Source organism: Lontra canadensis, unplaced genomic scaffold, assembly GCF_010015895.1.
Source record: "Lontra canadensis isolate GAN:19392208 unplaced genomic scaffold, GSC_riverotter_1.0 scaffold55, whole genome shotgun sequence".
Classification (NCBI taxonomy): domain Eukaryota; kingdom Metazoa; phylum Chordata; class Mammalia; order Carnivora; family Mustelidae; genus Lontra; species Lontra canadensis.
In genome coordinates, this window is record NW_022631049.1 from 7,801,095 (window position 1) to 7,822,199 (window position 21,105).

Sequence of the window (21,105 nt, forward strand, 5' to 3'; positions counted from 1 at the left end):
CATTCCTCTGGCTATTCAGGGTCTTTTCTGTTCCGTACAAATTTTAGGATTCTTTGTTCCAGCTCTGTGAAAAATGTTGATGGTATTTTGATAGGGATTGCTTTGAATGTGTAGATTTCTCTAGGTGGCATAGACATTTTAACAGTGTTTATTCTTCTAATCCATAAGCATGGCGTTTTCCTCAATTTCTTTCATAAGTGTTCTGTAGTTTTTAGAGTACAGATCTTTTACCTCTTTGGTTAGGTTTATTCCTGGGTGTCTTATGGTTTTTGGTACAATAGTAAATGGGATAAATTCCTTAATTGCTCTTTCTTCTATCTCATTGTTGGTGTATAGAAATGTAACTGATTTCTGTGCATTGATTTTATATCCTGCCACTTTGCTGAATTCCTGTGTGAGGTCTAGTAAATTTTGGTGTGGAATCTTTTGGGTTTTCCACATAAAGTATCATGTCATCTGTGAAGAGGGAGAGATTGACTTCTTTGCCAATTTGAGAGCCTTTTATTTCTTTTTGTTGTCTGATTGCTGAAGCTAGGGCTTCTAGTACTATGTTGAACAATAGTGGTGAGAGTAGGCATGCCTGTTGTGTTCCTGACCTTAGGGAAAAGCTCTCAGTTTCTCCCCATTGAGAATGATATTTGCTGTGGGATGTTTTTGTAGATGGTTTTTTGATTTGAGGTATGTTCACTTTACCCCTACACTGTGAAGAGTTTTAATCAAGAAAGGATGCTGTATTTTGTCAAATGCTTTTTCTACATCAATGGAGAGGATCGTATGGTTCTTGTCCTTTCTTTTATGAATGTGCTGTATCACATTGATTGATTTGTGAATGTTGAACCACCCCTGCAGCACAGGAATAAATCCCACTTGGTTGTGGTGAATAGTTCTTTTACTATACTATGGATCCTATTTGTAGTATCTTTGTGAGAATTTGGGCATCCATCCTCATCATGGATATTGGTCTGTAATTCTCCTTTTTGGTGGGTTTTGTCTGGTTTGGGGATCAAAGTAATGCTGGCTTCATAGAACAAGTTTGGAAGTTTTCCTTTCATTTCATTTCTTCCTCTTTTTTTTTTTTTAAACAGCTTCAGAAGAATAGGTATTAATTCTTTAAATGTTTGGTAAATTTCCCTGGGAAGCCATCTGGCCCTGGACTCTTGTTTGTTGGGAGATTTTTGATGACTGCTTCAATTTCCTTGTTGGTTATGGGTCTGTTCAGGTTTTCTATTTCTTCCTGTTCCAGTTTTATACATCTCTAGGAATGCATCCATTATCTTCCAGATTACCTAATTTGTTGGTATATAGTTGCTCATAATATGTTCTTATAATTGTTTGTATTTCTTTGGTGTTGGGTGTGATCTCTCCTCTTTCATTCATAATTTTATTAATTTGGGTCCTTGTCCTTTTTGAAAGTCTGGATAGGGGTTTATTGATCTTATTAATTCTTTCAAAGAATCAGGTTCTAGTTTCATTTACCTGTTCTACCATTCTTTGGGTTTCTATTTCATTGATTTCTGCTCTAATCTTTATTATTTCTCATCTCCTGCTTGGTTTAGAGTTTATTTGCTGTTCTTTCTCCAGCTACTTTAGGTATATGGTCAGGTTGCATATTTGAGACTTTTCTCACTTCTTGAGAAAGTCTTGTATTGCTATGTACTTCCCTCTTAGGACCACCTTTGCTGCATCCCAAAGGTTTTGAACAGTTGGGTTTTCATTTTCATTTGTTTCCATGACCTTTACAAATTCTTCTTAATTTCCTGGTTGACCCATTCATTATTTAGTAGGATGCTCTTTAACCTCTTAAGTATTTGAGTTCCTTCCAAATTTCCTCTTGTGATTGAGTTCTAGTTTCAAAGCAGTATAGTCCAAAAATATGCAGGGAATGATCCCAATATTTTGGTATTGGTTGAGACCTGATTCGTGACCCAGTATGTGATCTATTCTAGAGAATGTTCCATGTGCATTTGAGAAGATGGTGTATTCTGTTGCTCTAGGATGAAATGGTCTGTATATATCTGTGAAGTCCATCTGGTCCAGTGTGTCATTCAAAACCATTGTTTCCCTATTGATTTTCTGCTTTGATGATCTGTCCTTTAATGTAAGGGGGGTATTAAATTCCGCTACTATTATTTTGTTACTATCAGTTCCTTTATATTTGTTTTTAGTTGTTTTATGTACTTGGGTCTTAGTATGTTGGGAGCATAAATATTTACAATTGTTATATCTTCTTGTTGGATTGTCCCCTTTATTATTACATAGTACCTTTCTTTGTCTCTTAAAATGTCTATAGTACCCAAATCAATATATACATTTAATACAATCCCTATAAAAATACCAAGAGCATTTTTCACGGAGATAGAACAAACAATCCTAAAATTTGTGTGGAACTACAAAAGACCCTGAATAGCCAAACCAATCTTGAAAAAGAAAAGCAAAGCTGGAGGCATCACAATTCTGGACTTTAAGTTATATTACAAAGCTGTAGTCATCAAAACAGTGTAGTATTGGCACAAAAAAAGACACATAGGTCAGTGGAACAGAAAAGAAAACCCAGAAATGAACCCACAATTATATGGTCAATTAATCTTCAATAAAGTGGGAGAGAATACCCAATGGGAAAAAGACAGTCTCTTCAACAAATGTTGTTGGGAAAACTGGATAGCTACATGCAATAGAATGAAAACCACTTTCTTACACAATACACAAAAATAAATTCAAAATGGATTAAAGACCTAAACATGAAAGGTGAAACGATAAAGATCCTGGAAGAGAATACAGGGCATTAATTTCTTTGACATCAGCCATAGCAACTTCTTTCTAGATAGGTTTCCCGAGGTGAGGAAAAGAAAAGCAAAAATAAACTATTGGGACCCCATTAAAATGAAAAGCTTCTGCACAGCCAAAGGAAACAACCAACAAAACTAAAAGATAATCTACTGGATTGGAGAAGATATTTGCAAATGATATATCTGATAAAGGATTAGTATCCAAAATTTATAAGGAATTTGTAAAACTCAACACCCCAAAAATGAATAATTAAAAGAGGGCAAAAGAAACAAATAGACATTTTCCCAAAGAAGACATATAGACAGCCAACAGACACATGAAAATATGCTCAAAATGACTTATTATCAGGGAAATGCAAATCAAAACCATACCGAGATATCACCTCACACCTGTCAGAATGGTTAAAATCAACAACACAAGAAACAAGTGTTGGCGAGGATGGGGAGAAAAGGGAATCCTCTTGCACTGTGGGTGGGAATGCAAACTGGTGCAGCTACTCTAGAAAACAGTGGTATGGAGGGTCCTCAAAAAGTTAAAAATAGAACTACCCTATGATCCAGCAATCATACTATGAGGTATTTATCTAAAGAATACAAAAGCAGTAATTCAAAGGCATACATGCACCCTAATGTTTATAGCAGGATTATGTACAATTGTCAAATTATGGAAACAGCCCAGGTGTCCACTGATTGATGAATGGACAAAGAGGATGTGTCTGTATGTATATATACATATTTACATATTCATATATATACACAATGGAATATTAGTCATAAAAAAGAAAGAAATCTTGCCATTTTCAATGACATGGATGGAGCTAGACAGATTCATGCAAAGCGAAATACGTCAGTCAAAGAAAGACAATTACCATATGATTTTACTCTTTTGTGGAATTTAAGAAACAAAACAAACAAGCAAGGAAAAAACAAGGGAGAGAGAGAAGTAAAGCAAGAAACAGGTTCTTAACTATAGAGAACAAACTGATGTTTATTACCAGAAGGGAAGTGGGTGGGGGGACTGGTTAAATAGGCAATGGGGATGAAGGAGTACACTTGTTATAATGAATACCAGGTGATGCATGGAAATGTTGAATCACTATATTGTACACCTGAAACTACAATTATACTGTATGTTAGTGAACTGGAATTTAAATAAAAGCTTAAATAAATAAAAGCTAAACCAAAGAATCAGTATTATGCTAAAAATAGTTGAATAAATAATGTTAAAAATGTCAAAAAAGTAAATTCCAAGAAACTGAAAGAAGGAAATAATAAAGGGGGGGAATTATTGAAAAAAAAACCAAATAAATTAACCACTTGATAAAAAAACAAAATATGGTTCTTTGAAGAGATTAATACAGTAGACAAACCTTTAGCAAGACTTATCAAACATAAAAGGGAAAAGCAAAAATCAAATTTAGGTATAAAAAAGATGAAAAAGGGCATCTGGGTGGCTCAGTGGGTTAAGCCTCTGCCTTCAGTTCAGGTCATGATCTCAGGGTCCTGGGATCCAGCCCCGCATCGGGCTCTCTGCTCAGCAGGGAGCCTGCTTTCCCCCCACTCTCTGCCTGCCTCTCTGCCTACTTGTGATCTCTCTCTCTCTCTGTCAAATAAATAAGTAAAATCTTTAAAAAAAAAAAGATGAAAATAACACAAATACAGTGGAGATTTAAAAAAATTCATGAGCGTATTATGATAGTAATATGTATTTATATAATATATTTATATATTTATATAATATATAAATATGTATTTATGTACAGATAGTATACATACATATAAATTTTAAATTTATATAAAAATCTATATAAAAAAGGACAAATTTATAGAAAAATGTAACTTCTCAATATTGACTTTTGGAGAAATAGAAAACATGATTAGATTTATAGCCATTAAATTATCTGAATAAGTAGTTTAAAATCTAATTTCAAAAAATATTGATCCCAGATTGTTTTAGAGATAAGGTCTAATTATCCAGGTGCCTGAGTGCCTCAGTGGCATCTGCCTCCCACTCAGGTCATGATCCCAGGGTCCTGGGATCAAGTCCTGCATTGGGCTCTCTGCTCAGTGGGGTTTTCTGCCTCTCCCTCTCCCTTCTGCTTGTGCATGCTCTCTCTCAAATAAATTTTTTAAAAAAATATTTTAAAAAATGATCTAATTCTCCTTCAAGGAACACATGAGTTTTTTCCTATATAAGCTAATTCATAGACTCGCAAGAGAGAGCTCCCAATTAATTTTATGAGGCAAGAACAGCCTTGATGAACTTAAAAGAATAGCATAAGAAGACAATTACAGGATAATTTTACTTATTTCCATAAATACAGATATACTATATGAAACCTTAGCAAATTGAATTCAGCAAAATATAAAACATGACTACATAGTATTCAGTTTAGGATTAATGATGGTTTAACACTAAAGCAGGTTAAAGGGAAACTATATTGCCAATTAGTCAAAATCCTATGACTGATACCCACTTCATGATAAAAACAGGTAGTAAACTGAATTAGAAAGGAACTACTTTAAAATGTTGAAGGTTATCTACCCATAACCTATAGCAAACTCATATTTAATAGTGACAATTTGAAAGTGTTTTTTGAAGTCTGTTACCTACTATCAGTGCTTCTATTCAACACTTTAGTAAAGGTCTTAGTCAACACACTAAGAGAATTAAAGGAAATAAAAAACACAAGGATTGGAAAGAAATGAGTCATTATTGCAGATAATATGATAGTCTACAGAGAAAATCCAACAAAATTTACAGTCCATTAGAACTAAAAAGAGAGTTCAGCAAAGTTCCTGGAGAAAGAGTAATATGCAAAAATCAGAATTCCTATACTTCAGCAACAAACAATTAGAAACATGTAAACAAATGTTGTTCAAAATAGCTATTGAAATAATGGAATAAATCAAATCAAAGATTATTAAAACCTTTAAGAGAAATCTATAAATTTTATTGGAGAACACCGATTAAATGTAGTGATGGATATTCATGCTTACGAAGGGGAAACCTCAATACTACATACATTAGGGGAGACTGCTTATTGTTATGTCCTGGTTTGAATAGCTCTCTCTGATGTGACACTACTGGCTCTCTCAGCCCCTCTACTCCTCTACTAGGAGCAGAGTGACTTAACTGATAAACTGGTAAAGATTAAACTGAGCATATTTAACTCCTGTCTTGGGAAGGAACGTATGGCTACAGAATGCCCCTTCTTCCTCCTGCAGAAGCTCTCCTCCTCTGTGGAAAGAATTCAGTTAAGTATTTCCTGTTACTGGGTGATCATGATTGCTATTTCTGGCATCCATTAGCAGGCCTCTTTGGCTTTCTCATGAAGCTAAGCAAAATATTTTCCCCTCTCCATCTGCCAATGTTATATCTGTCAATTTGTTCAGATGTTAGGTGAGTCAAGGTGCTGCTTATTTGATCCTCCAAAACCTTTAACAGGAAAAATAGCAGGTTTCTCCCAAAAGTAATTTATATATTCCATGCAATTCCAAATAAAATGTGGAATTTTATGTGACAGCAAGACTGTCACATAACTTCAAAAGCTATTTCCTAAAACTCACAGTAGTTGTAAAGGGCCAAGAACAGCTGAGACAGTGAAGAAGAAAAGAGGAGGAGGAAGGGAAGGAAAATTAGAGGTGCTTTCTCTACCAGACACCAAAACTTAATATAAAACTTTAATAATTAACCAGTATAATATTGGTACAGGGATTGACAATAGTCCAATGAATACAATGTAGAACACTGAAACAGATCCTCTTATGTATTTTCACCAGTTGAAAGAGGACAGTAATCAATAAATTGTGCTTGGATAACTGTCTACACATATGGAAATGTATAAATCCCCACATATAAAAATAGATTATATACAACTATAACTAAATTAACTTATTAATTATAAAAGTAACATACTCACTGGATTGCCATAAACTGTAAGCTCTCTGAGAGAAGAGATACCATCAAGTTTTTCCAGTTCTGCCATATCCTATTCAAAAGTTAATCAATAAATTACTATTTGGGTAGATACAATATTTTTAAATATACACTGTTTTGAAGTAGTCATATGTAAGTTCTGGATTACAGCTAGCTCATGATTGAATTCTCCAAAGTGAGCTTGAGTGACAAATTCTGTATTTTTGATTTAAGGACAAATCTATGTACTATTAATTCCAAATGCATGATTGGTAAAGATGATATTCTAACAGGGAAAACAGGCCATATAGCAGCACTTGCAAGAAAAGACTAAATTTCTTCTCTGAAAAGTTATGGTCTAGGGCTAAGATTTTATTTGGTTAATTCTCTAGAGGATTGACCCAGAAGTATGAAAAAAAGATGATAAATCCAGTCTAAATAATTTTACTTTTATTTATTTATTTGAGAGAGAGACACAGAGCAAGAGAGGGAACACAAGCAGGGGGAGTGGGAGAGGGAGAAGCAGACTTCCCGCTGAGCAGGGAGCCCAATGTGGGCCCAGGTCCCTGGGATCACGACCTGAGCCCAAGGCAGATGCTTAACGACTGAGCCACCCATGCACTCCTAGTCTAAATAATTTTAAACACAACTTTAACCATAAAGGAATATGTAATATTAAGTGGACTACACATCCTGATATATTTTCTGGGAGTATATATAGTTGAAAAACTATTTTTCTAGTTGGAAAACTTGTCTTCACTACTGGGTAGTTATTTATTATTATCTATTTAACATGAATTAAAGTTTGCAAATACATTTTAATTTTTGCAAAATTATTTTAAAAAATGCTATTTCTGACAAAATTTAGGTGACAAGCCCAACTTTAGTTTGCTGCTAGTTTATAGTGATAAAATAAAGTTATTGATATGCTCCTCTTCTTATTTGGAATGACAAGTAGATATAGCCAGTTCAGCTAGCAACTATAAAAAAACTTAGACCTATTTGAGACCATTTGGAAGTGGAATTTGATTAAAATGGCTGATCTTTACAATTTTGATCCTAGAGGTGTCATAATGGAGGACTTTAGAAAAGCTCTGATAGTCAATTATCTGTCTTATCTTTATGCATTTGACCCACAGGTGGTTCCTGTCTGTGGAATCAAAGCCTGATTAGAAAGTATAAAAGTGTGAAAAGTGTTTTCTCAATTATTTCCTCAAATTAGCAGAGTTTGGCAGTGTTCACTAGTGAAGTATTTCTAATTAAAGTGTTTGTTTCTCATGGGAGATGTTAATATGAGAAACAGTGTTAAATTTGTAGAGCATAATGCTGATATAAAGAGACATAAAAAATGAGTATGTTTATAATTCGGGAAGAGGGCTGATGACTTCCCATTTTTAATATAAGATTTTTTTTTTCACAATGTAGTGTTGGACTTACTCTGTACCGGCTAAATATGGCAAATTTTCAGGCATTTTGTGAGATGGTGTTTTAACTTGAAATTGGCTATGGTGGAAGAAATTATACCATGGAAATTGGCAAATGCTATTTATTAGGACTTTTTTCCCCTGCAGAGCAAGCCATTAAACATTAACCAACACACCAATAGTTGTTACCTTTTGAGTCCATTTTCAGGATAAGCACTTATGGCAATCATGGTAATAGTTAGGCTTAGATTGGGGCCTTTCATTTAGGGCAAGAAATTGCAATGGAGTATTTCCTGGAGTCCTTTCCAGCCTCAGGTGATTACTGAGCTGTTTGAAAGTAGACACAGTTGTTTGATGCCAGATAGGGGAATCATTTAGACACTGGAATCAAATAGGACTGTAAAGTTGAATTAAATAACTCACCTTTCAGTTGTGTTTCTGGGATTCTATCTGCAAAGGCAGGACTATAGGCAACAATTTTCCAAATCTACATTATGGGTCATGATGGCTAAGTAACAAGCTTCACACTGGAATCTGTTATCAAGGATATGCATTTATGAAAGATTTTAAAATAGGTTAATGCAGGGCTGCATATATCTTCACTTGAAGTATTGTCTTCCTAATTTTTCTGTGCCTTTCTCCTCCTATTCTAGAGGTCTTTATCAACCCAAGTGTTATAATCTGATTGCCCATTTGTGGAAATTAATGCTGGTGTCAGCCTACCCATGTTGGTATGAATCAAGAGAAAAAAAAACTCTTCCAAAAAGAAAATCTAAATAGAGAGTTAAGAATTTTGAAGAATATATTATTTTCAATAAAATTAAACAGAATCTCCAATTCAACTTCTTACTCCTCTCAGTTAATGTTTTCCAGTTAAATGTATGGTTATATTAAGGTACTATAATATTGTTAGAATAAGTTTGATGGTATAATGATCAATCTAAATTCAAGGAAAAATATTATTTCAAGGATAAAAATAAACCATGGAGGGGTGATCATTAAACAGTCAATACCCCTTCATTCCATGATGTATGTATAATTTCCCATGATTTATCATATAGGTTGTCTATTAACTGTATTAAATTTTTATAAAAAATAACCTCAACTAGGCATTATCCTGCTTAAGTTACTGGGGAGTAAGTTGTTCTAACAGTGAATCTGCCATTCCTTCTCTTCCTTTAGTGGATTAGAAGGGTAGGGAGGTGGGGCAAGGACACTCAGGAAGAGCAAGTTACCTGGTCTAATCTCTTTGTAATTATGATGGCAAATAGCTGTGCTGTCAAATAGACCAATGATACTCACTGGGGAAAAGGTCCTTAATATATGAATTATTTTTAGCAGGATCTCCCTGGTTAAGGAGTGCTTATAGTAAATAAACCTACAACTACAGAATTATCAGACATGGCTCCCTATATAAACATATATTTTTTTTCCCCAGGGGTACAGGTCTGTGAATCTCCAGGTTTACACACTTCACAGCATTCACCATAGCACATACCCTACCCAATGTCCATAACCCCACTCCCCCTCTCTCAACCCCCCTCCCCCCAGCAACCCTCAGTTTGTTTTGTGAGATTAAGAGTCACTTATGGTTTGTCTCCCTCCCAATCCCAACTTGTTTCATTTACTCTTCTCCTACCCCATTAACCCCCCATGTTGCATCTCCTCTCCCTCATATCAGAGAGATCATATGATAGTTGTCTTTCTCTGATTGACTTATTTCGCTAAGCATGATACCCTCTAGTTCCATCCACGTTGTCGCAAATGGCAAGATTTCATTTCTTTTGATGGCTGCATAGTATTCCATTGTATATATATACCACATCTTCTTTATCCATTCGTCTGTTGATGGACATCTAGGTTCTTTCCATAGTTTGGCTATTGTAGACATTGCTGCTATAAACATTCGGGTGCACGTGCCCCTTCGGATCACTACGTTTGTATCTTTAGGGTAAATACCCAGTAGTGCAATTGCTGGGTCATAGGGTAGTTCTATTTTCAACATTTTGAGGAACCTCCATGCTGTTTTCCAGAGTGGTTGCATCAGCTTGCATTCCCACCAACAGTGTAGGAGGGTTCCCCTTTCTCCGCATCCTCGCCAGCATCTGTCATTTCCTGACTTGTTAATTTTAGCCATTCTGACTGGTAGACATGGCTCCGTATAAAATATCACATAACCTCAAGTATAAAATGGGAGGCATTTCATAAGTGAAACACTTCCTTGTTATATGAGATCAATCACACAAAATCTCACTTGGAGATCTTATATTTTAATCTAAGATAGAGAGTATATGGAAAGAAAGGACCTGAGAAGCCACAGGAATGTCCCAGACCCTGTGTATACTTGAAATTCTAGTAAACTTGATACTGGGTAAGATCTCCTATGCATGTTAAATCTGATATGACAATCTTTTGTGTCAGCTTAGTTTTTATCACTGGAAAGATTTTCCATAGGATTACAATTTTCCCAGTTTAAATCTCCTCTGTGATAAAGTTTTGTAAGAATCATTGCCAGTTTGGAAGGCTTTACTCAGATGAAAGTTGTTTGAATCTTGATAAATTAGTTGTATGCTATTTTTCTCTGTAGGTCTATTTCCTAGTTGCTGTGTAGGACAGTGCTCATGATGTCCTTCTAGCCTTGAACAGGCTTTTATATCACTCCAGAAGGGGCTTCCTGAACTCTAGCAAGTAGAGCCACAATATTGATTGCATAATCAATTTTGATTGCATAGTTATATAATCAAAATTGATTGTGTAGTTATATTCTGATAGAAATGTGGACAAGATATCATTGGTTCCTGCTCTGGGGTGGAAGTCCACATTTCATTTTGTCTTTGAGATTGTCTTAGAGGTGTGGGGAGAAGTAGTGAAATTGGTAAGAGGAGGGCTAATAAATCCTCATCAAAACACTGAGAGAAGTGTTAGGGCTGTGTAAGGTTATATATACCTTCAATCCTCTTATCTGCAGACTATGTCAGGAGAGAGTTTGGGCAGGCCCAGTTGGGACAGTGCCTAAAGGAAATAGGTTGAATTCTGAGCAGGTAAAACTAAAGTAAGGGAAGCCCTGAGTGGGTAGAGTTGGAATATTAAAGCCAAGTCAAGGTCTATTATCAAGAACTGATTCAGGGGGGCCTGGGTGGCTCAGTGGGTTAAGCCTCTGACTTCGGCTCAGGTCATGATCTCAGGGTCCTGAGATTGAGCCCTGCATCGAGCTCTCTGTTTGGTAGGGAGCCTGCTTCCCCCTCTCCTCTACCTGCCAGTATGCCTACTTGTGATCTCTCACTCTCTGTCAAATAAATAAATAAAATCTTAAAAAAAAAAAAAAAGAAAAAAGAACCGATTCAAATGTCAGGCAGACCAAGGACAAATGCCAAGTTTAAAGAGCCAGAGGAGGGGCGCCTGGGTGGCTCAGTGGGTTAAACCTCTGCTTTCAGCTCAGGTCATGATCTCAGGGTCCTGGGATCCAGCCCCACAACGGGCTCTCTGCTCAGCAGGGAGCCTGCTTCCTCCTCTCTCTCTGCCTGCCTCTTTGCCTGCTTGTGATCTCTGTCAAATAAATAAATAAAATCTTTAAAAAAATAAACTTAAAAAAAAAAAAGAGCCAGAGGAAATCTGGGAATGAGATACAGAAATATCTTGGGTATAAACCATGAGTTCTGGTACACTGAAAAGAAATTTTAAAAAATTAAAAAATTAAAAAAAAAAATCTTGGGGCGAGAGCAGTCTGGAACAAGAGAGATCCCTTAGAGAAGACTGCTGAGAAGAGCTGAGAAGAACATTTAGTGCTAACTTTTTTTTTTTTAGCAGGTGGATGCACGTGGGTTGGTTGGTTTAAAAAGTCTAGAACACAGTGGACATCTTCGCATCACAGACTATTTATGTCCTCCTGTTTCACAGAGTATTCACATGGCATATAAATAAGTTAACGTGCTAGCAAAGTTTTCATTGGTGTGTTTGGAACCTTTATGTTCAGAGGAGTTAAGTCTTGTAAATCTCATAACAAACAAAATAATGTTACCTGGATTTTATTATATCCTAGGAAGAGTTTCTCTAGTTTTACCAAAGGTTGTAATTTGCTCAGCTCTCGTAGTCTATTTTCCTCCAGGTGAAGTGCCAACAGAGAGCTTGGTTTGGCAAAGGCACTATCATTAAATGCTCTGATGCGGTTATGGTCCACTACCAATTCCTGAAGGACTGCTAAATTGTCAAGCCCTTCAATTTGACTGATTTCATTCCCTGGAGAGACACAAGTCATGATAGGTCAGGTGAGCCCAAACCTTCTGAATAAAAGGTTACCTATCTTACTGAAATATTTTTTATAAAATGATTTTTTAAATAGTAAAATATTAAAAAGAACATATTTTCAAGGAGAAATAGAAATGTATTTATAGGAAGGTACCCTCATCATCAAATAATATTTGGTGAAATTTCTCCTTTATGTTTGAAAGACCACGATGTAGTGTATACAATGTATGTAATTGATCCAATCTATCAGTTCAGTAATGGAGGGCTAAAATAGTTGATACTGACAAAAGTAGATGTATAAAAGTGCTGCAGAAGATATACTTCTTGAGTATATTGATTATTTTAATAGGTATTTAAATAGGTACATTTAAATATTTATTAATATAAATGAATTGTTTTAAGTTGGAAGAATATACCTTAATTGTGCTATTATTTATTTCTCAACATATTTTTGCAAAATCACATTAAAAAATTAAAAAATGAATTAAGCATTCATTACATTCTTTGAAATCTCAATCCTTTATAACATATGATTTCTCTCTACTGTAGCAATCAATAGCTTTGTAAGTATTAATGATAATGATAATTAATAGGAAGAGGACCCTTGAGTTGACAAAATGTTTTTATATGTGTTTACTACTAGAGTCTCAAGATAGGACAGGGAATATATTATCATTTTTAATAATCAGAAAACTGAGTTAATTTAAGTTACTTATACAAAGATATAAAAGTGGCAACACCAGGCCTAACCTAGACCTTTACATTTTAAGCTTAGTGTTGCTTCTACTATACCATACTGTATTTCATTGACTATTCATCCTTCTTGTTTGTTATGGGCTGAATTGTGATCGCCCCCCTCTCCCCAATTCATATGTTGAAGTCTTAACCCCTAGTACCTCAGAATGTGGCTGTATTTGGGGACAGGGTCTTTAAAAAGGTAGCTATGGTTAACTGAGGTCTTTGGGGGTGAGCTCTAATCCAATATGTCTGGTGTCCTTATAAGAAGATATTAGGACACAGGTAACATGTAGAGGGAAGATCATCTGAAGACACAGAGGCTATCTAATAAACCAAAAAGAGAGGGCCTCAGAACCAACCCTGCTGACATCTTAATCTTGGCCTTCTAGTCTCTAGAACTGTGAGGAAATACATATGTTGTTTGAGCCATCCAACTGGTGGTACTTTGTTATGGCAGCCCTAGCAAACTAATATATGACTGAATGTGCAATCCTGTGATCTTGAAATTCATCTCCTTGAAATGTAACATATTTCATCAAATTTAAGACTACAACAATTGTTAAGCTATGTCAGTATTCTATGTATACTAAGAAAGGAAAACAATTGGTTAGGTAAACTATGACATGCTGTCAATTAATACATAGCCAGATTTCAGGTATGTTTAAAAAAAATAAGCAGCAGATATCTCAGAATTGGTAAACTGTAGTAAATTTAATTTATTTTGTTCTATTCTTATGGAGAAGTTTAAACATCACAATCTTCAATAAAGTTGCTCACAGAAATAAATCACAGACTTTGAAACTTTACCAGTGCCTTGCTTATAAATGAAAAGAATTTTTTCCAAGTCAGACTGAGAAAAGTGTCTCGGTTATGTTAATATATTACTTTCATGAAATTATGAGCTTAGACTATCACTTTTAATATTTTAAAGCCAGTCGTATAAAAAATCATACATAATAGTTTCAAGTGCTGAATATTGTCTGCCATAGCATATTTTTGGCCACTACTCATTTAAGAATGTTCATTAAACTTATTATTTATTTATTATAAATTTATATTATTATATTTAAGAAAGAAAACTCCAAAACCACTATGTTGAATGTGATTTCGGGACTCTTACATCTTTTTTTCTTCCTTCCCTCCTTTCTTTCTTTCCTTCTTTCCTTCCTTCCTTCCTTCCTTCCTTCCTTTCTTCCTTCTTTCAGATTTTGTTTATTTGACAGAGAAAGAGAGACCACTCTAGCATGGGGAGCAGAAGAGGGAGAAGCAGGCTCCTCACTGGGCAGGGAGCCCCATATGGGGCTTGATCTCGGGACCCTGGGATAATGACCTAAGCCCAAGGCAGATGCTTAACTGACTGAGCCAACCAGTCACCCCCTACATTTCTTTAACTACAATTGTTTACCATTGTTTGAAAAACTCTCACTTACTTAACTAAAGAGTTAAATTCTAGATAAATTTGACCCCTAACCCTTAAGATTCTAACTTGTCCCTACAGCCTCACTCTGCCCTTCCCAAAGCTCCCACTTTCCCCATCTTCTTGCTAATATAATACAGTAGATGAAATGTAGGTTCATTGGCTATCTCTCCTGGACTCTGGCATGGCCTCATCACTGCTTACATTTGTCTACTTTCCTACAGCTTTTGCCTTCTTGCCCCTTTAGATCTCAGAATTGTTTCTTCCTGTTTAGTCTTTAATCTAATTCACCTATTTATAAACCTCCAAATATGTTCATAACCTAGCCACGTTCTGACTTCTTACCTTCTTTTTTAGGGACAAGCGCCTTGAGTGTGCAACCTCTGTCTGCTGCCTTTACTGCCTATCCAACCATTTCCCTCTACATTGTTTCCACTTTGATTTTTTTCTCTTCCCACATTTCCAAGTCTGATCCTCTGACAGTTACCGTAGGTGGTCTTCTTTTCGTTGAATCCAGCTTTCTTGAAAAAAATCCAACATTTTTTTAAAGATCTCATTCTTCCTATCATTTGGGTGGCTCCATTGGTTAAGCATCTTCCTTGGCTAGGTCATGATCCTGGGGTCCTGGGATCTAGCCCCACACTGGGTGCCCTGCTCAGTGGGGAGCCTGCTTCTCCCTCTCCCTCCGCTGTCCCCCCACCCCTGCTTGTGTGCACCTTCTCTCTCCCACTGTCAAATAAGTAAATAAAATCCTTAAGGAAAAAATTAAATGCAGTTTGGAGTCACCTTTTACTCACCCTTCCCACTGACACCACTCTAGCCCAGACCCTTTTTGTCATTTGTTGTGTAGAAAATGCATGTGCTTTGAAGTCACACAGAGCTGTGTTTGACTCTGCACCATACCATTCACTGGTGCAAACTTAGGCAAATTATTTAACGCTACTGAGATTTAATTTCTTTTTTTGTAAAATGCGTATAAAATTATTTAACATGTTGAGTTGCTGTGAAGGTTGAATGAGATCATCCTTGTAGACAAATACTTGCCAAATGACTCAATAAATGATAGTTATAATTGTCAGAGTCAACTGCCTCATTCCCTGCATGAGACAGCTCCATTCTGATTTGCCACGCTAGCCATGGCAAGAGAACACACCCCCCTTTTCTGTTATTATATTTAAATAGACTGTCCAGGTCTAGCTTATCTGCTTTTTTTGTATGTCACATATCTTGAAAAAGATCTGCAATTGTTGTGCTTAATTTCTTGTTCTTTTAAGGCTTAATCTCTTGTGTTTTTGAGGCAACTCACAGCACATTTGATAGGCAAAAAGATGCATTAAATTTTTAAAAAATATGATCTAGAAAAACCTGTCTTTTGGAAAAAAGTTATCATACTCAGATCAACTATACAAATATCTCCCCATATGTCTCAATGATGGGTCTTCCCACCTTTCTTCTATGTCATTAAATAATTATTGTTAGACTAGTGTTCCAAACTGTTTTTTCCCCTTCCACTTTTCTAAAGATTTACAATTCCTACCCATTTTCAATTGCAAAATGAGCATCCTACATCAAACAGATCATGTGTAGAGGCTCTATAACTTTCTCAGAGACGTGCATACTCTATTTTTATCAGGTTGGTCTCTTTTAAAATGTTAGCCAACAGATACCACAGTCATACTCTTGTGACTCTTCTCATCCCCACTACTTGCAAAACTCTTAGGGTCATGCTCACCCTCAATCTAAATTTTATCAATCATTCAAAAAGTCCTCTAGTGTTTCAATTTCTCTTTTCTCTAAACTTCTATTGTACTTAAGTTAGTAACAAATAGTTATTCAGAACTAATTTGTCTTTCTTTCAGTATTATCTTCACAGTTAGATCTTAAACTACTTTAGAGCAAGGATCTCAACTATATGTAATTACAATAATATAGGGTTTCTGTGTATTTCTTAGTACTTAGCCCAATTCTGGGTTTCATAAGTACTTGTGAATTACTGACTTGCTACCTTCTATTGGCTTTTTAAATTAACATAATGTAAAGTAAATTATGATATAATACCATATATAACCCCAGACCACTGCATTTTCTAGGGCTAGAAATACAATATTCTGTAGCCCTAGAATATTGCGTTTATATTATTCATGTAAATAACTCAAGAATTTACATTATTTATGTAAATAACCCATTTGTGATTACTAAAATATTTTTTATCAATCTGTTTTAAATAAATGTTAATGCTGATATTTGCTTATTAAAATAGCATTATCAAATTGTCTTTAAGAATAAAGACAATCAGAGAAAGACAATTATCGTATGATCTTTCTGATATGAGGAATTTGAGAGGCAGGGCAGGAGGTTTGGTGGGTAGAGAAGGAAAAAATGAAACAAGATGGCATCAGGAGGGAGACAAACCATAAAAGACTCTTAATCTCACAAAACAAACTGAAGATTGCTGGGGGAAGGGAGGCATGGAGAGGGTGGTTGAATTATGGACATTGGGGAGGGTTTGTGGTATGGTGAGTGCTGTGAAATGTGTAAGCCTGATGATTCACAGATGTGTACCGCTGGGGCAAATAAAACATTATATGTTTAAAAAATAATAAAAAAATTGTCAAAAAATAATAATAAAGACTTACACATTGACAGTGTTGCTACTCACCCTGTAGAAAGAGGAATTTTAAATTTCTTAGTCTGTTAAGCTGTAGCTGAATTAAATTACAAATTCCATTATAGCCCAAATGAAGCACTTCTAAACTGTGCATTATTGGAGGCAAATTTTCACTGCTCATTGTATCTCTGAAAAACACACATAAGTTCGAGCCCATAAATTTAATTTCAAATGAGCTGTATCATAAAAAATCTGATTATTTACTTACTACAAGTTGAAGTTTAAAAAAATAATTTACTAGTAAACCAGAATTTAACCAAAATGTTATCTTTATTGTATTTTATATATAATAATCACTTTTTAGTCTTTAAAAACATTATTATGTGGTAAAGAACAAAGTACAGAAAGGTTGTTTGAAATGAAAGGCAAGTGCCAGCACAATCATTCTAGAAAAAGAAAAAAAGATGCATCCAGATTGGAAAAGAATGAGTAAAATGGTCTTTATTTTTGGATGACATTATTTTGTATTTAAAAAAATCCTAAGGAATTCACTGAAAAACTATTACTTCACTAATAAATGAGTTCAGCAAGATTAATATATAAAAATTAGCTGAATGTCTCCATACCATCAATAAACTGAGAATGAAATTAAGAGATCTACTCAATAGTATAAAAAAGAACAAAATGTTTGAGAAAAATTAACAAAAGTAGTGTAAAATATATACACAGAAAACTATAAACACTGCTGAGATAAATTAATGATTATGTAATTGGAGAAATGATTATGTAAGTTAATGGATTAGAAGATTCAGTATTAATAGAAATTCTCCCCAAATTGATCAATTGATTCAATGCAGTCTTCATCAAAAGCCCAGCAGGATTCCCCCCCACAACCAAAAAATTTCCTTATTTATAAAGGAAATGTAAAGAACTTAGAATATTCAAAATAATCATGAAAAAGAAAAAAAGTTGGGAGGGTTTATAATCTCTGCTTTTAAAACTTTTAAGTGGCAATAATCAACTAATCTGGTACTGGCAAAAGGGTAGACAGATCAATAGAATATAATTAAGAGTCCAGGAATAAACTTTTACATTTGTGATCATTTGATTTTCAGTAAAGGTACCAAGGCAATTCAACAAGGGAAAAGGGTAGGATGCTGGGACAAATAGATATCCACATGCAAAAAGATGAATTTAGAGCTAACATTTTACCTCATAATATACACAGAAATTAACTCAGAATGGATCTTAAGCCTAAATGTAAGAGAAAAAACATAAAACTTTTTGAATAAAACACGAGAAAATCTTTGTGACGTTAGGTTAGGCAAAGAGTTGTTAGGTAGAACACCAAAGTCACAATCTGTAAGAGAAAAAGTTGATAAATTAAACTTAATAAAAATTAAAATTCCTTTAAATGACAGCATTTAAGAAAATGAAAAGATAAGTCATTGAGAGAAAATGCTTATAAATCATGAGATACCACTTCAAATCCACTAGAATGGTTGTAATAAAAAATATAAACAGTAAGTATTGATGAGGATGGGGAGAAATTAGAATCCTCATAAACTCTTACTAATAATGTAGAATGGTACAACCACTTTGAAAAACAGTTTGGCAGTTTCTTAAAAAAAGTTAAAACATGAAAATACCATATGACCCAGAATTTCACTCCTAGGTTTCTACCCAACAGAAATGAAAACATAAGTGCTTGCAAATACGTCTACACAAATGTTTATAGCAGCATTTTAAAATTTTATCCCCAAGGTGGAAGCAATCCAAGTGTCCATCAGCTGGTGAATGGATAAATGTGAATGTGGCATATCCATCCAACAGAGTACCTAATATATTCAGCAATAGAAAGGAATGAGTCACTAACAGATGCTGTAACATAGATGGACCTCAGAAACATTATGCCAAATGTAAGAAGTCAGATACAAAAGACCACATACTATATAATTCTGTTTATAGAAAATGTATAGAAAACACAACTCTGTGGAAAGGGTATTAGTGGTTTCTTGGAGCTAGAACTGGGAAAGGGAGCTGACCACAGATGGACATGACAGATCTTTTTGGTGTGTGGCAGAAATGTTCTACAAGTGTATTGTGGTAATAGTTGTACAGCTATAAATTTGGGGAAAATTATATACCTAAAATGAGTAAATATGGTATGTAAACTATACTTCAGTAAAGCAGTTGCAAAATATGAATAGTCCCAATGTAAAGGATATGTATAAATGACATATAGCAGCTTTAATCAAACTAGCCTCAAACTAGAAACAACCCAAATGCTCATCAACAATAAGTAGATAAACAATTTGTCACATAATCTATAATGGTATACTACTCAGCAGTAAAATGAAATGAATTACTGACACTTGCAACAACATAGATGAATCTCAAAAAAATTATGCTGAATGAAAGAAGCCAGACACAAAAGACTCCTTACTATATGATTGCAATCATAAGAAATTCTAGAACAAGACAAAATGACAGTGATAGAAACCAACTCAATGGTTGTTTCTAGGGGTCAGGTTGTGGGGGAGGAGCCTGCAAAAGATGTAAGGTAGGTTTTTGGGATGGGAATGGTTTGTACCTTGATTGTAGTAATGGTTATATGACTGAATACATTTTTCAGAATTCATTAAACTGTACACTTAAATTGGCGAATTTTATTATACATAAATTACACTTCAGGAAAGGTGGATGAAAACACAACTCTTCCCTGGAATAAATGGAATAAAAGTATTCTGTGTTGGAGATAATGTATATCTTTTTGTGTTCTACCAAAAATGTGTTGGAAGGTGGGAGGTATGTCCTCATCTTCTTTATAAAGTATCTTTTCCATTGGTGCTGGGGCATTAAATAACTAGATAAATAATTTAGGAACACAAAACAAAATAAATGTTAAAAGAAACCTAAGTCCATGCTACTGGGTAAGGAATTCTTTTGTGAGGTGATGAAAACACTTTAGAATTAGATGGTCATAGGATAACTTTGTGTGTATCCTAAAATAATCACTGAATCATACATACAGGGTGAGATTACTGTTATGTGAATTGCATCTTAATTAAAAAAAACATTAAACATACAAGATCTTCTCATTTTCTTTTTTTTTTACAACATGCATATGAAATGGAGGAAGCAGGGGGAAAGCAATGACAAAGGACTATTTTGAGTATCTTTTTATTTGTGACATTTATTTTTGGCATGTAGCTATTAAATAAGTATGAAAGTAAGAGAAATGTATACTACCACTATCGCTAATGCAACTAACTGCTTTTTAAACTCCCAATCAAATTTTTTTGTAATTGTGAAAAAAAGAATAGTAACCTGTTTATTTTTGAAGTTCCTTGTTGTCCGTAGCCACTTGAAGGCACTTTCTGGTAGAGTAGCTGTCTGTTGGTCAAGTGAGTCTGAGGTTTTATTCTGGGCACGATGGATTCAATATGATTATAATTGAGGCATAAGACCTATAGAAAGAACACCTTATTCATCAGGCATTTAAATATGAAAACTGCTGTATATATATTTTTGGTTTGAGATTATCAACATCCTAAAAACTGTTAAGATGGTATAGATAAAACTTGATCTATACAACATACTTTAATAATATATCAATGTTAAAATGACATAAATTTTTATATCCCAAAAGGTTTGGACTTAGGCTTTGAATGTGTTTTTTATAATCTGACTTGCTGGGAAATGACACGATTTCAAACAAAATAATGGAGACCCTAGAAAGCTGCTCAACAGTCTCAATCTATTTTCCTAACTTCTTCAAGTCTGATATGAATGAATTAACTGTTTAGTTGGAGAGATCACCATTTGCCTATGTTTAAAAGGCCTTGGAAGATAACTCAGCAAAAGGTATAGGACAGGAGGTAAAAAGGCTTTTTTTGCCTTTGAGAAAGGCAAAAAAACTGACAACCTCAGTATCCCCCAATTTCATTCCATACCCACCTCACTAT

General features: G+C 34.8%; 1 protein-coding gene and 1 long non-coding RNA gene across 3 annotated transcripts in view; one reads left to right on the top strand and one right to left on the bottom strand.

Annotated features, from left to right (window-relative positions):
• LOC116878087 overlaps nucleotides 1–21,105 on the top strand; it is a 60,700-nt gene that overhangs the window by 36,876 nt on the left and 2,719 nt on the right. The gene's annotated exons all lie outside the window — the stretch shown is intronic.
• The window catches only part of LRRC9 (leucine rich repeat containing 9), a 103,913-nt gene that overhangs the window by 9,523 nt on the left and 73,285 nt on the right, over nucleotides 1–21,105 (bottom strand). Inside the window, exons 25-28 of one of the 2 annotated variants that reach the window (XM_032875268.1) lie at nucleotides 20,468–20,607; nucleotides 17,189–17,325; nucleotides 12,148–12,365; nucleotides 6,710–6,778 (exon numbers count right to left, since the gene is read on the bottom strand). In XM_032875268.1, coding sequence (XP_032731159.1) covers nucleotides 6,710–6,778; nucleotides 12,148–12,365; nucleotides 17,189–17,325; nucleotides 20,468–20,607 — 564 coding nt within the window. Of the gene's footprint in view, nucleotides 1–6,709; nucleotides 6,779–8,627; nucleotides 8,664–12,147; nucleotides 12,366–17,188; nucleotides 17,326–20,467; nucleotides 20,608–21,105 lie in introns of those variants that run through there. The other variant, XM_032875269.1, reaches the window with a different exon arrangement.